This window comes from Dromaius novaehollandiae, chromosome 2, assembly GCF_036370855.1.
Source record: "Dromaius novaehollandiae isolate bDroNov1 chromosome 2, bDroNov1.hap1, whole genome shotgun sequence".
Lineage (NCBI taxonomy): Eukaryota > Metazoa > Chordata > Aves > Casuariiformes > Dromaiidae > Dromaius > Dromaius novaehollandiae.
Window position 1 is genome coordinate 26,736,472 of NC_088099.1, and position 16,547 is coordinate 26,753,018.

Sequence of the window (16,547 nt, forward strand, 5' to 3'; positions counted from 1 at the left end):
TCAAAGCTATTTTGTCCTCATTGACCTCAGCAGAGATTCTTTTGGCTTTGGATTAGGCTACATCCTACATGCAATGAAAAAACAAACTCAAAAACACAACTGAGCAAACTTGCCAGTTTACATATGTTTTATGTGAAGATGATACTTTCCTATGTTTAGCAACATGATGATATCATTTTCTGTTTCCTCCTGTCTTCATTTATGCTGAAGCCGGAACCCAGAAAATCATTGCTATATTACAGAACTGTAGTAAGACTCTTACAGTAGCTAATAATAACAATGGATTACTTTTTATCAGTGTGAGACAGGCTAATTTCTAAATACAATGTAAAATGCAAAGTGGACTCCTTTCAGTTTCTTTTCTCAGCAGTTCTCTCTTCCCTGTCTTCAGTATAAGCGATACTGCCATCACAGTTGTGATACTCAGAAAACGGAAACAAAAAATTCATGAGCAGGCAACAAGACCAAATGACACCCAACACATATGCAGCCTAGTCAATCTGCAATACGCTTTAGCCCTGGAGACGTTGTGCCAAGTTAAGAGCTGCTCATTCTGGGGACAAGGCCAGCAAGTGCGGAAACAGGGTCAAAGCAAGGAGCTGGCTGGGCTTCCCCACCGGCATCGGCGCCGAGGGCCAGACCTGCTGGGAGCGAGCTCATGGGCAAGCCAAGTGCGCCTGGGAGAGCTCCCGGCAGAGGGGCAACGGTGGCAGGGGGCCTGGAGATACTGGAGGTGCTCTTCAGCAGCTGGCCTGGGCAAAGGCTCTGATTTCGGCTGCCAGGTCCCCTTGAACTGCCTCCAGCACAGCCCCGCTTAGAATTGCTCACTAACATATGGGAGGATGTATCAGACCCATATTCACAGAGATGGAAACTCAGAGACATGGCAGTGTGGCATGTTCAGAAGTATCTGCATATGTTTTCAAGCAAAGCTCCCTGAGGGTCAGCAAAAGTTTTATCTTAAACTAGGTAACTTGGGAAACTTTCACCCTACCCAACTAGCTTAATGTATGGAAGAAGCCAGTATCACAACAAAAGATAGATTTAAGGTGTTTTGGAAAACTACCACATACCTATCCTTCAGTGTTCAATCATAATTTAATTTAGACCCAGTAATCAGTAATTGGTTACTTTTACAAAGTAACCACAACAACTTCAGTCCTAGCTGGAAAAACAACTGCCTCCACAGACACATGTAACTTCAACCGCAGAGATGGCTTTAGAAGCAGAGTTATAACAAGAGATAAAAATATATGAACATAGAGAGAAAGCACACTACTGCATTAAAATAAAAATAAAAGCCTCCAGAAACTTACCACTGAGGTTAGAGCCATCTGAAAACTGTAGATTCGTGCAAGGCCAAAGTCAGCTAACTTTATCTGCCCACTGCTGGTTACAAGGATATTTTGGGGTTTCAGGTCTCGATGTACCACGCGATGTGAATGCAGAAAATCCAGTCCCCGAAACAACTGAAGCATCATATCCTAAACACAAAGAAGAAATCAAGATATAATTATCAAGACAAGGCAGCAAACAAGTAAACTCGCTGCCATAATCTGCAAAACTAATTTAAGTAAGTATTGACTTGAATATGTGCACAGGAGATAAAAACACCTATTAATATAAAACAGACAGGATGTTGCTAGAGCCAGCTGACTTGAGCAGGTGTACTTATCACATTAATGTATTGTTTCCAGTTGAATTATTTGAGGTTGATTGATAGAAGTATAAAGACTGGTCAACACACTTTAAAGAAATAGCAAAAGCATGTCCATAAATCCTAGGACAATTTCAAAAGAATGCTGTCCAAGTAAGAAAAATACATAGCAGCTTTTTGCTCTTAACTTTAAACCACACACCACTTTGCATCTCACAAGTCTATGCTTTGTCCTGCCTCACTGAAGTGGAATTTTATCATTCACTTCAGCAGGCACAGGACGTATTTTAATCAGAAAAGCTGATTATATGATTGTGCTGTCAGGATTTAATGTCACAGGGGGAAAATGTACTTAAGAAAATCTACTGCATAGAATTTACAGAAAAGGACAGGAACTGCTTTTAGATGAAAGTCTGGCACGATATCAGTGTAATAATCGTAAGTAACAGTTCTCATTTTTGCCTTCTCTTGTATTACAGTGATGCAATCTTTTATGACATTTCCACAGCTGAAGAAAGTGTTTCATCTGTACTCATTGTTTTACATCAATCTTAGTAACATGAAAGGAATGAACTAAGAGACTCAAAACTAAATACTAGAAATCCCCTGAATTCCAGATTAGAAGGATACTGTCAACTTGAAAATTATATTGGCCAAACAGTTACAAGCAGATGCTGTGACACGAAACAAAGGAAAGAAACAAAAGAAGGCAAGAAACAAAAGGGATAAAGAAAAACTGTTTTTGCTCTGGGCACTTAACACCAATTTCTGAAACTCTATGTTTGCTGGTGACACACACCCTTTCCATTAGCCATGCAGCAGGTTGACCTCCAATCCTGTTATTAGCAACCAAAACGATCTTGGAGAGGTGGATGACAAGAAACATGAGAAAACGGAATGACAGATTGAAGTTGGTTGCTTTTGTTCTTCTCTATGGACTCCTCTAGAGATCATCACAGGAATTGGGAAAATCTTGCACATTTTTTCAAGAAAATATTCAGGGCACACTGTTCAAAGGACTGCTATCAGAAAATGGGTTAAAAACAGCTCAAAACATTCAACTTGATGATGTTGCTTCAGCTGGATGCATTTTTGGATGCTTGCTATGTAATTTAATACAAAGTTACTACTTTCAGGTAATGTCCTCTGATCTATAAAATTCATAGATGTTAAGGCTGGAAGTGATCTGACCTCTGATAAAACATGGCCATATATATAGCTCATAATTGCCTGATAAATGCTAGTAACAGTGGGCCACTTAAAAAGATCAGTCTTGATTTGAAGATCTGGTGGAGAAACGACACAAGCTGTGACGATATTTAATTAGTTATAACCATCTCCGAAGGTTGGTAGTAAACTGAATTCTCCCTTCCCTGCTAGCTGATGCCTTTCACTGCCTTTGCTTCCGCAGGAAAAACAGAGCTCTGATCATTTTTATAACTAGGATAATAGGGTGTGCTCCTCTAAAAACAAATACCCAAGGCATACTAAATCATCTAGCTATGTAATTTCCCTGTGCAGTTCAGAAAGTTGTGGAAGAGCTAGGACTACAGTTCTGCAGCTTTCAGGCATCAGTAAAATTAATACATGCCATGTCTGGTCAGTCTGTGCTATTATAAATTAGCTGAAACTGCAACAGTGTTTGGATCAAGCTTGCAGACATAAAGAACACAGAGACATATCTAAGCATGTGGTTATCTTAAGTATGTACTTAGTTGTTTCACTGAGTTTGGGCCTAACTATTTTATTCAACAGGCAGACATAATAACAGATAAAGTAAGAAATGAATTCAAACAACTTAACATTAGGCTAGACCCCTGGCTAGTCCCTTTTTTGTGACATGTCTGCATCATACTCATTTGTGATGAATGCAAACTCATTCCTGCAGTTACCAAACACATCAACAATATTTTTCCATAACTTATACTGGTTTTGTTTCATATTTCTTCCTCAAGCTCAGTGAATGCAACTCTGCCCCGCTAGTTGCAAGCTGCAAGCAATGTCTTCAGCTTCTAAATTCAGAGTTTTCTTCCAGGCATGTTTTAAAAAAGCAAGAGTAAGGTATTTGAAAACGGAAACTGGACATCTCTTTCCCTCGGCCAAGAGGACTCAAAAGAAGATGAATTCAATTTACTCAAGTTCTCTTCACACGCAAAAAAAATGAGGTATGCACCAGAAAAATGTACCAGGGAAATGTAAATTTTAAAGGTCTTTAAGATTATGATTGCCTTCAGATAATTATGGCCTTACAATGTTTTCACTTTTCAGGCTACATTTTGCAATGTGGTCTATGCACAAACCTAAAATATTTATCTGTAACTCAGATGAAAACCGAGCTATTTTGGGATGCAGTGAACAAATACACTTTGCTTAGAGGCAAAATGTAGCTTTAATTTTGTGAAAGTCCCATAATGGAAACAGCTGGAGGTGAAATTTGTTATGGAAATGCTGCTTCTTTTCCGTGTTCCACCAAATATGGCAACAGTGATGGCATCCCTCAGCCTGATATTTTATCAGCACTGGATGTCAGGAGCGACTTATGGTGAACTTCTCAAGTAATATCCTGTTGTAAGTCTCAATAATGCATGAAATATGCCCTGCATACTCTGCTTCTGGGGCAAGTGTGGCCAGGGCTGGGCTTAGGGGAGGCTGAGCAGCTGCTGCCGTTGCCTGTGCCGGGGGCAGCGTCACCCACCGCTCGTGTCTCCAAGCTCGGGGCAGCAGGAGAAAAAGCCTCCGTCTCCCGCAGATCTGTGTCTCCCTGTGCCTTATCCCCTCCCAGCCCTATTGTCTCACCGATCGCTCCTAACCTCTGCCTTCGGATCCAGAAATCCCTCCCAAGCCACCGATTTTCAGAATACCACTCTGACCCTTTAAGTGTCGCCCAGCACCTTGGCTTCTAGCAGTAACAACTGTCATTTGGCTGTATTTAGTTATACGTTCTATAACTACAGCCAGATTCTCTAGACAACTCTCTGAACGAATTTATATTTATCTTTATTTATTATTAGGCCAAATATACAACAGAGAGAAGTAATGAAACTTTTTCATGCACAAAGGCCATTCAAATTTGTAGCATCCGAAATGCACTTGAAGTTACAGGCACGCAGAGGTACAGAGCACCAAACACAGGTCTGGAGCACTGGTATGGGATAAAAAAAGCCCTAAACCCTCAACCTGGAGCAGGCTGTGTTCTGAAATCCACATTTTTGAGAGTATGAGAAAATTGTCTCCGATTCTTCAGTGTTACCTTTGCATTTGCTGGATCACTTTTGGGGTATGCAGCTTTTCAGGGTTGTGGCAGCCCGTCATTGGTTAGACCTACTCGTATGCTCCTCATTTTACAAAGACCCCAGTGCACAGGAGGTTACAGCTACCTTGGCTTCCAGCTTAACTGCCTTGTACCTGGACTTGCACCTGCCTAATCCAAAAGAAGATGGCACAGCTGTCCACTAAATAATTCAAGTATCTATCCAATAAAACAGAAATTACACAGGAAGGGTGTAGAGGCTAGATTTCATCTTCGTAAAGAGGGCCACAGAGGTATGCAACCGGAATAAAACCACCAAGACCAATGCGGCTCCTGAGAACTCATGCACCAAGAGGTAACGCATGCGTGGGAACGGCCGCTCGTTTTGGGGGGCTGATACCTTCCCCGCGACTCACGGGTCTGGAAAGGGAAGCCTTCGCCCAGATTCCCCCGGCCACAGGGACGCCGGTTCCCGACACCAGAGGACGGCGGGCTCTGGAAGCACACAGATACACTTGGTCGTACTGCCAAACAGAGCAACACAGTACAGACGCTTTCTCAGCTGCAGACAGACCCCGAATTCGCACTAGAGCACAGGCTTTTTAGAGCAATTTCTTTTGCCCGCTTTTCTTCTTATGCAATCTCTGTGCTAACATTGGGTAAAACGCCGCAGCCCTCGGGAACCTACGAACATCTCTTCTGCCCCTCTGCGGCGGGTGTCACGCACCCACGCGACAACTCGCCCCCTCTACCCACCGCCCTTTGCTTCTCTCTATTATTTGGGCTGTATTCTTGCACTTTTGCAGAGCAGAGCAGCCCGGGCCCGGCGGGCGCTGGGGCACTGGCTCGGACCGCTCCCTCCGGCAGCGCGTGCCTAGGGGAGAACCGCGAGCGCGAGCAGAGGGGACGAGGCTCAGAAAGCAGTACGCGGGGCATCAGGCCGGCCGGGGCGAGGACACGGCTCGCGCTGCCTCCACCGCACCGCAGAGCCTCCTCGGAGCAGAAGAGGGGCCGGCGAGGATGCCCCCCTCTCTTTCGGGCTCGCGGAGAGACTCCCAGCCACCACTTGCTTTCATTTCAGAGGGTGTTTTCTAAACATGCTGGAATGAAAGTTTAAAGAGTCTTTACGTTCTCTGGGGCCTATTTCTGAGAGAGAATAATTACAGCACTTCTATGGTTATACTTTGTAACAAACAGTCAACATTAATTAATGCCAAAAAAACAATGACATTCCTGAGGAATTACACAGCACTGATGCATGAATAGCAAAAGACATGATTAATGTTGTTACACTGAATCCCAAAGGCATTAGCAATAATTTAGTGACTCCCTGTTACATACAGTGATTTTTTTTTTCCTTTTTTTAAACCCACCCCGGCTGGGAACCCCTCCTACGAGCCCACCGGGCCGGCAGTGCCGGCAGCGGGGGGCCGCGGGGCCCCCCTGCCCTGGCCTCCTGGGGGCCGCCCCGCACAGCCTCTTCCACCCCAATATGTTTATTGCCAGGCAGGAGACCGGTAAATCCCCGGGACCCATCCAGTTAGTCTTGCCCATCACCTTTACTGTACAAGACAAAATGTTTCCTGTTCATGGAATAAAACATTCTGCAGAGAGAGAAAAATACAGCACATTTGCTAGTGTATTATTAGTAAATGCAACTAATACCCACCAAGTTCACGTGAGGAACTGGCCTAATAACTGTTGGCATTTTCTTTGCTGCTACCCAAAACATAAACAATTTGCTGAGAATCAATCTGCAGTTGTATTTGTTTTTAAATATGCAATAAGTATTTGCATAGTTATTTCGGAAATGTAAAATTACTTTAATCGTATCAAAGATACTTAATACACTCAAAGGAGATCAGTGAACATTTTCAACCATACTCTGATCAGCACTTTCTGATCTATTTTAAACTACTTTTATGACAAAGAAAGCGCAGTTCAGACAAGCGATTCTGGATTACCAAATTGTTGGGATGAAGATGGTTTGCAGTAAACATTAAAAAATACGCCTTGAGAATATCCACTGCCGCTGTCATAGCCCGAGGACATGCTATGCATTATACACATAGCTTTGGACTTCTTCCTGCAGAACCCTGAATACATACATAGCCAGGAAAGTTTGCATGCATCCATACATTTTAGTGTTTTGCAGAATGCCATTGAAGGCAAAGTTATCCATAGTAGCCCAGTGAAGAAGCAGAAGCACTAAAATGGATAGGTCTATTTTTAAAATGTCTAGACCTGTCTGTTAGATAAAGCATCTATCTGAACTACTGGAGTCTCTAAAACACCATTTTGAAGACAAATTTAGTTATGTTAGAAGCAGTGAGGTAACTGAGATTAGGAAGTCCTAAATCAGAGAGTATGGAATACAATATTCAGAGAACCAGACAACAATCCATCAATTTGGTAAAATTTGCAAATGTCAGTATTTTGCGCAGACTTGCTCGTGTATCCTGAACATTGTATATCTGTTTCATGCAAAAGTACCATCACTGCACAGAAGATTGACACATTTTTCCGTAAGCAAAGTTACACACGTTGTACCCATTTCCACTCGCTGCCAGTTTATATTGCCAGAAGTCTCAGGGTAAGTGAAAATCAGACCCACTGTTCTCCATATCTGATCTTCTGAATTTCAAAAAACTGTTAAGAAATCAATTTAGGCATCAGCCTTTCGACGAGGCTGTGAAAGGTGTCTCCAACTTCACTTCACCTTTGCCTGAGACTGGAGGTTAGAAAGAGAATACATTGCAAAAAAAACTCAGAAAAAATGCAAAATTCTAACTGAATTATAAAGGTCCACGGTATTCTTTGAAAAACTTTGAGTCTTAACAGGGGTGGATTATTGTTATAAGTTTATGATTGACATTTATTTATTTATATCATAGCTTTCAATACACCAAGGCAGTATTTCTTTTTTTATTGCCATGCTGCTGTTTGTAGAAAGAACTCAGCTCACAGCCGCTGGAGCAACTCAAACACATTTTAGTCCCTTTGCATAAACTCAGTAACTGTCCCTTGTGGTTTCACTTGAGAAGAGTACCCCTGCCTTTGTGCCCTGTAGAAGGTACTAACCAAGCATTCTTCTGGAGTACTCCAGACACACGTGCTCCCCAAATAACACTGCCCATTGGCAGCCAAGCCTACCTAATTAGAGCTAGACTAAGACAAACAGGTTCAGCCAACAGTTCAAGGAACTGTTCAAACTAACCTTCTGTCTGCTCCAACCTTAAAATGCAGGCCTGGATTAATACCTCACAGGACTCTATAAAAAAATCAATTTTAGTACCAGTATCTTCACATTGCCAGACTATCACACGTTATTCCAATCACCAAGTAGGTTTTGGTTATTGAAAAAAAAGGTGATACAAACTCACCACTGATCTCAGTATTCTGGAACCAAAGACTAAATTCAATATAAGAAACATGCACGCATGTATATATGCATGTATAGACACACGTATCGAAGCATTTCATTTCAGCCAGATCAAAATGACATTGTGTCTGTAAGGCTTCCCACATCAACTTCTGATTTTCTAGCTCAGCACCCATGAAGCCACTTTGCAATCAAGTTTCACTTCTTCAGCTGTTAATTATTCACATTGATGACAAGAATTTGCATGACTGAAAGGAAATTTATATAATTCTTGTCCTGCTTACTTACTTTTAGTGATTCAGTGTACCAAAAATTCCTATCAAAATGGGATTACCAGACATGCAAATGAGACACACAAAATTTCCTACTTGGCTACTGGTATTTTTAAAAGAAAATACATGCAAATTAAATGAGAACGGGGGGAAATTTGCTTTAACAGTTTGACAGAAACTGGCAAAAGTGGGACTACTAGCCAAATCTGCCCTGGGTACGAAATTTTTACAGCAGGTAGAAGTAATTTTGTCATTAACAATCTTTTCTTCCACTTGTAAATCTTCCCACTGCCTGCATCCAGCAGAAAAACCTACAGAATTTATAGATCTGAGCTTAGATAAGTAAACAAACAGCATTTTCCCCCTCTGTCTCTGGATGATACCACCACAGTTTTGTAGGCCCCCAAATACTTTCTGAGAAATTTCCTTTCTTTTAATACTGTTCCTCTATTACAAGCTTGTCGTAAAACGTATTGGAGACAGCAGTATCTTACAGCACACCCTGCTTTGGCGGTTTTTACCCGTTCTGTTCTTCTACTCCTCACAACATCTAAAAAAGAGATGAGGCCTGCATTGAACCAAGAAACTCCCCAAACTGATTACTGGCTCACTGAATTGGTGAGCCCAATACAAATGACTGGAAAAAGTATCCGTGATTTGTGTGCCTTAGCTCTGAAGCCTATTCTGGCATCTGTCTGGGGACTGACAGCCTTCAAAATTTAGCAACTATGGCTGTGCAATGCCAGGACATGTCTGATAGCTTGGCAGAGCTGCAGTCTGGATTTTGGAGTACAATTTTTATGTAACTCCAGCTTCTTTTGGTCCTGTCTCTCAACATGGACTGATGCTGTGAGTTTTAGCCCTTATTCCTTCTGGGCTACAAACCACTCTCACTTGGCTAGGTCAATCTATTCGGGAGCACTGTGTACACCCCTTAGCTCTACCACCCCTCAGTAGTGTTTAAGACTGAGTTTTTAAAAAACACTTTGATTGCTTCTAATATGTTTAATAGCTGCTTCCCTCTCTCAGCTTGGGGCATCTCCATATCCTCTTCTTAGACTTTGCGTCTGCATTCCCAGGCTGTGTTTTGGGACATCGTAAGTGTATCACCGTGTCGGGCAACCCTTGCTGCAGTCAGAGAGATCACTCAAAATTCAGAAGGCTGCGTGTGGCTCCCTGTAACGATGTCAGCGTGATTCTGAGCGGAGTTCACAGAAATCACGGCCTTGCTCCCTGCCAGGATTGACAAGCAGTACATCGCCAACAACCGAAGAGCCGACTCTCCTCCAGCGCCGCTATTGCCATTCCTTATGAAGGAAACACCACAAATCCCTCCTTAACGCTGCTCAATCGGCACGCCAGCTATTTAGCAGCACCTGAGCGATCCTGCCAGACGTAATAGCTCTTTTTAATTTACGCAAACTCTGTGAAGGGTTAAAATATGGCATATGTTGACAGTCAACGCTCCTGATTCGCAGGAAAGACACGTTGCTGTGGGGCCCCAATCTAGGCTTCTCCTTTCCTGCAGCTGTCTGTGGAGAGCAGCTAATTGCATCCACTTGTTTAACCTCGGGGATAACGTCTGGAGGGGACCAAGTGCCACAAGCGTACTTTTTTTTTTAACGGTCATTTCCTCTCTGGTGTAACTTGCATGACAGCATGTGACAAGCAGAAATTAATGGGGACACTGCTGTGCCAATACCTCTTGAATTGCTTTGACACTGGCTGCAGGCTGCCTGCTTGGCCACCCAGCCAAGACCTCACATGAAACATGGCAAGGGGCCCACAGCACTATTCACTACCAAGCCAGCTGGTCAGTGATTAGAAAGCCGAAACAATGCTGCGCACATACATCAAGAAAAACGCTTTACAAACAGCTTCGGACTCAGGAGGTAAAGTCTGCTAAAAGGGTAAATCTGTAAATTCATCTTCTGGAGCCTGCTAACTCCATCTCACACTGGAGGTGACATGCAAGGTCCGTCAGATGATTGTACCACGTTCTCACCTGAGCACAACGAGGGCTAACACCAGAATAAAGACTAATTTCCTAACACGCTCAAAATAATGTGCGAACAGCTTAGACCACATTGATTCAGGTCCAGGGGAGCATTCAGATTATGTAAACACATAGAGATCTATGATAGACTACTCTTCCTAATGGTCTCTCAACACCTTGGCAGCATTGCTGACATTTCTGCAGAAATTCTCATTGGATTTGTTTGCAGTATGCCATCAAAAAGGCTGAGATTTGTTTACACGCTGATAAATAACAACAAAGGCTAAGACTTCAGAAGGATCCCAGGGGATCTGGATGACCAGTTCTCCTACATCCAAGGCAGCTTTGAACATTTCAGCCAAGACTTTTTCGAAATCTGTCAAATCCTTGGCTAGATACAAAAGGCTGGAGAAGACTGTTCCTTTAATTTCACTCTCCCCCCCCTTTTTTTTTTAAAAAAGCAGTATCTGCTAAAAATGCACATGATCTCTAAGAAATATCTGCTTGGTAACAGCAAAATAAATATGCTTTTTTTTGAACTGAGAAAAAGCAATTAATAGGATCCTACTGGATTAGAAACCCAAATATCATTTAAAATCAAAAGGACTTGGACACCTAATTCCTATGGCTCCTTTGAAGACAGTAAGCCCAGTGCTGCAATTCGTGTTTAACGGAAAACTTGTTTAAACAGCATAACACAGGCCTGCTTCATTTCCCGATATATAAGGAATGTTGCAGGCACTGCAAAAGGATAGCTGAGGCAGTTCTGTGGAGCAGAAATTGGGGTTATTGTAGAGTTTGGACTTTCATTCATTTCAATCCATTTTGATTTTTTCTGTCATCGAAATATCTAGGATTCAGCATAGAAACAGTACTTTCAAGCTGAGGGAGAAGCTGGCCTCATATCAGGCACAACCAAAGCCCAGTGAAGTCACTAGGAGTCTATCCATCAATTTTCCAAGACCTGGCCTGGCCGCACTGCTTTTTAATATGTCCATCTTCCTCCTGCTGATCACTGATCAGAACCCGCAGGACTTTCTGAGAGTTGTAGCCAATCTTCCCTGAGACAAAAGTGTCAGTATGACATTGGACACTGAAATACAGCTATTCTCTTAAAGCTGGACACTCTTTTAATAAATAGTTAAGAATTTTTATTAAAGCTGTGAAAAAAGAAGAAAGTAAGAAGACAAGCCCTTCCTCACATAATAAATTTTAAAAACTACTTTTCAATAAAATTTTTTGCTTCTAATGTACGTGTGTGGCAGAAGTATTGTGATGCTCATCAGTGCTGTGCAGTGGCTCAACACCGCGGTCAGTTACTACCTGAGCGCTAGTCCCAGCAGTCCACTTACCTTTTCTGCCTCTGTTGCCCCGTATTATAAATTCGGGGATAATGAGTCTTACAAAGATTAACTGGTTAATGTTTGTTAAATACTCTAAGATCTAGAATTTGCTTTCAGTTATAAAGGCATAACAACCTTCAAGGAAACGAAGGATATACATGAGAGAAAAGATTTCCTGGATATAAGTTATGGGTAGAAATGGGCATTAAGGAAGAGCTGAGACGGGACAGTGGCCTGTTGGGAACCAGCTTGGTCAGGAGCACCAAGCAAAGACTGCATAGCTTGCAGTGCTGTTGAAGTACTGTGAGCTGTCAAAACAGTCTTGAGGATGAGAATCTTACTGATGCCTTAGTACATCTAAACCAAAAATAGTAAAAAAGAGAATTGTTTCTTCAAAACATGCATCAGCTTGAGTTGCTCTCCATGTTTACAGAAGCTACTCATTTGCAAACGTATTAACACTGAATTGAAAAAGCAATAGCTCTTGAACCACTGGCTTTACAAGGTGAACAGCCAAACACTTTGTCCTACAGACAAAGCACAGAGAAGAGATATGGCAACAGGAGCCAAGCAAGTGCACAGTCTTTTGTTTTCGCTGAGTGCCTGAGAAGTTTGCTAAGAGCATCAGACTCTCACTTTCTCCTTCTTTTCTGATATCATACCTTTTCCTTTTCTTTTTCCTTCCTTGATGTACTCTGGTCCCCATTCCTGCCCCACTCCAGCACTGACCCTTCTTCCCCCCTTTGCTGCACCCCATCCCACTTGGCCATTCCCTCTCTCACCCTCACTCTCATGCTCTGTGGCTTTACTTGATTTCTTTGGGGTGGTGTCTCCCACAGGCCAGGTGACTATTGAGCAACGTAGATAAGAGGAAGATGCCCCCTGTTAGCATGCCTCAGCAGCTCATCACCTGATTTCAGATACAGCAGGTTCTGTAGTAAGTGGCGATCTGCTGGAGATGTTTGCTCAGAGCAAGTCCTCTTTTGTAAAAAACAGGCTGCTCTGACTGTCCAGCTCTACTAGGAGTGGCTGCAGTGGCAGATACGGTCCCACACACGTGCTGATACCCTCCAAAGTACCATAGGCCAGTAGCCCCACTTGCTCTGAGTGGAATGACACTGATTTACACTAGCTGAGGCACTGGCCTTGTTTTCTTCTGAACACTTGACTGGTTATTAAAAATGAGGAATCTTCAACTGGTAATGATACCATGAGGAGTAAGCCTACTTATTTTTATTCATATTAAGTTTAGCACAGTAGATAAGAATTAGCTCTGCTTGGGGGGGAAGGAGAAGGCATGGGGTAGGGAAAGAGAGGTGCGACATGAGAGTCCAGAGTCTCCTCGGGAGGGGAGAAGGTTGCCTCCAGTGTTTCACAGGCACAATACTTCCCCCGCTTCCCCCTTACACTAAACGTACACTTTAATAAAAAGCCAAAGGTATGCTAGAAGCTAACTTGTAAAAAGGGTTGATCAGTGGAACAAAGTGCTTCCATGAAGAAGTATCTTTTGAAACTAAAATGTCACAAATGATGCATGTGACAAATGCATCATCGCTTCTCAAAAGGGTAACTTGTAACAGGCAAAAAAGTATGGCACCAATTATGTAAGCCAATTTGGAAAAGAAAACGACACGTCTTCTAGCGTATCTCCATTGCAACCATTCACGGAAAAGCTGTGAGAATAAACCTAGCTACGATCCAGACAACCTGAAGCACATATACGCAGGCCTTGCTTAATCAGGCCCTAGAAAGAGAAGTCTTTTGTTTTCCTTATCAACAAACAAAACATTGCAAATCACACAATACAATATCAAACTCTATGTTATTCCAAAATGACAGTCAATTAAGTAGAAACAAACTGTATATTTAGAAGAACAAATGAAATAGGCTAGGGATCACTATCAAAGGACTTTTGTTTTCTTTTGTTTATTAAATAGCAAGTGTGTTATTTACTGCAGCTTTGCAAGCTAGTGAGCAGCTGGGTGTAACACATTGCCATGCTGTGTAACCTCTCCTTATGCTTCGTTGGACTCCTTATCAGGACCAGAAGAAAAGAAATCTCTCTGTTATGCTTTTCCTGTGGCAAAGGAAAAGACAAGATGATGACTTTCCAGCTCATTTCACTTGTACAAGGTCCTCATCAATCACCATGGAGTAGGTCTTTGTTATTTTCACTGGAGGACTGTTCTTAGCTTTCTGTCACAATAAAGCGTGACTCCACTAACTAGCAAATCAAGGTTACCTCCACCACATTTGTAAAAAAACAGAATGCAAACATAAGGCTAAAGGCTACTCCTGAAATATTTTCCAGCGTCCCAGTTTCACAGACACAGGCCTATTCTGAATGGCGTTTAAGTTCTTTTCATTGAAATGAAGGCTAAACCCTGAAACGCTCAGAGCAGTTGAGGTAAGGAAACTAAACTACCCATTTCATCAAGAACCAAAAGTTTTCTGCTTGTTTTGCGACTTTCTGCTCCAGAAACCAAGCAAAGAAACTGTGGTTTAATTTTATTTTAAACTCTGTCAAGTATGCATCCCTTTGCAGTTTTGGTTCGCTATAGCCCAAGCAGCTTGGCCTCTATTCTCCTTTTCCTACGTCTTCAATAGCCCTATAGCCATCAATAAGAATTATGTGAGCAAACAAAAAGCAAAAAAAGAATATATTCTAATCAAGGCAAAAACATAATCAAAAATGCTTTGTAAGATGGTCCCTACTCCCTCAACTTCATGTTTTTATATGTCTGCTCCTTTTTGGTTTGCGTTATTTCTCACTGAATGACAGTTATACACAACATACTATTGGAATAACAAGCATATGGCTCGAAGATCACTGTTGACTTTCTTAAGTCTCAAATTAGACATTTTTATTTAAAATACATGAAAGACATCTGTATACTCTTTCATTAAATGCATTTTACATTTGTAATATCCTACGTATTCTTTTGGAACCATTTCCATTAAAATGCCAAGTCTGGGTTTGGATAGCAAGTATTTCCTTTGTAACACTAAGGGAGGAGTAAGCCAGTGTCAAAATTTCTCTCTAAAAAGTCCTTGCTAAAATATTTACTCTACTTGTCAGAACAGGAATATCTGAAGTTAATTCCAAATGAAAGACTATTTTAGAATGAATCATAAACTACATGTTAAAAAAAAGGCAACACACTGCCATTCCAGTGCCCCTTTCTTTCTGTAAAACTAAACAAAAATGACTCTGTCTTTGCACCCACAGAATATTGCAACGTTTTGGAGCCTTCTGAGATTCCTTAATTGCAGTTATGCAACAGAACTGTCATATCCTAAAACAAAGCACAAAAATTCAGCAGCTGAATTTACTGGCTTGGAAATGAAATGCTCTTAAAAGATGTCTAACATGTCTTCTTGATTATTTTTGGCATTTTAAAGTTACAGTGCAATGCTTTCTATTGCATAGATCAAAGAAATAGGACATTTTACAAGTTATCTAAAATTTTTTATGTTGCTGTTTGTAAAGTCACATATTTAGCAGTAGCGAAAACTCTTGAGCAGTAACGTTCTTTACAATTAATCCACTAACTCCAGTGGGCCCTTTATCAAATGTTTACTGTTCAATAAAGATACCATGCTATGGCTTTAATGAGGTGGTCTGAAAGGTAAAAAACCCAGCTTCTTTTAAATGTGTATTCTCAAGGGTCAAGATTTTGAAAGGCAAATGGGATAAATGCTGTGCCCAAAACAGTTATGACTTAACATAAATAATCAAATAAATCAGCCTGTTAAACCCGTGGTCTGCAGAGTCCTTTCCATCTCTGCGTCAGTCTACTCTGATGCCCGGCTGCGACGCAGCTTTGTAAATAGGAGCCTGGGTTCAAAGACGCAGGCACTGCTTACACATACGTTTGGAGGGCAGACTACTTCCTTCATCTGACAAAGCATTTAAAGACAAGCAAAATACATGTTAATGACTAATCTGAGACTACAGAAACAATAGTTTCAATTCTTCTCGGCTCTAACTTTTGAATGCGTCAGGTCAGTAATAACGGATAACAACTGATTCTCCTCTGTCAGAATCAGCTAATTCGCAGCCTTTCAACCTGATGTCCTATAAAGTCACAGCAACCTGTTTACATAAAGTGAAGCAGAAGCTTATGTGCTTTGCTGGATCAGCACCTCTGCTCCCTTTGGGGTTTGTTTTTCAAGGCCTGCAGCTGAACCACAAGGCTCAGGTATATATTCCAAAAAGACTTTAAAATGTTTTAAATGTATACCGACGTAAGTGGCAGACTGTATAACTGCAGTGTTAACAGAGAAGTCAAAAAACCCCTAAAATAATAATGGTTATGAGTTTTTGAATAAGGCTTCCAACCCCCAAATTAAGGACAGATTTTGACGTAGGAGCTTGAGCCTCTGCAATTTTCTCTTACTTAATTGCAAACTGTTTGTGCTTTATACGAAAACAAATGCAAGGCTGCTTGCTCACTGCTGCTAGTAGCATTGCACCCTACTCACGCCTCGAGTAGTCCCACAGGCCCAGGAGTTACCCCTCAGCAGGATCTGACCCACTGGCATGCTCTAGAGCAAATATTTCAAAATCAGGTCTGCTTTATTAAAACTAGAAGTAAATCGATCATTTTCATTTCTAATTATTATTCCCTGGCTGTCTCACAAAGA

General features: G+C 41.7%; 1 protein-coding gene across 4 annotated transcripts in view; it reads right to left on the bottom strand.

Annotated features, from left to right (window-relative positions):
• The window catches only part of CDK6 (cyclin dependent kinase 6), a 139,678-nt gene that overhangs the window by 81,333 nt on the left and 41,798 nt on the right, over nt 1-16,547 (bottom strand). For all 4 annotated transcript variants that reach the window (XM_064506071.1, XM_064506070.1, XM_064506069.1 and 1 more), the window contains exon 4: nt 1,317-1,484. In XM_064506071.1, coding sequence (XP_064362141.1) covers nt 1,317-1,484 — 168 coding nt within the window. The remainder of the gene's footprint in view (nt 1-1,316; nt 1,485-16,547) is intronic.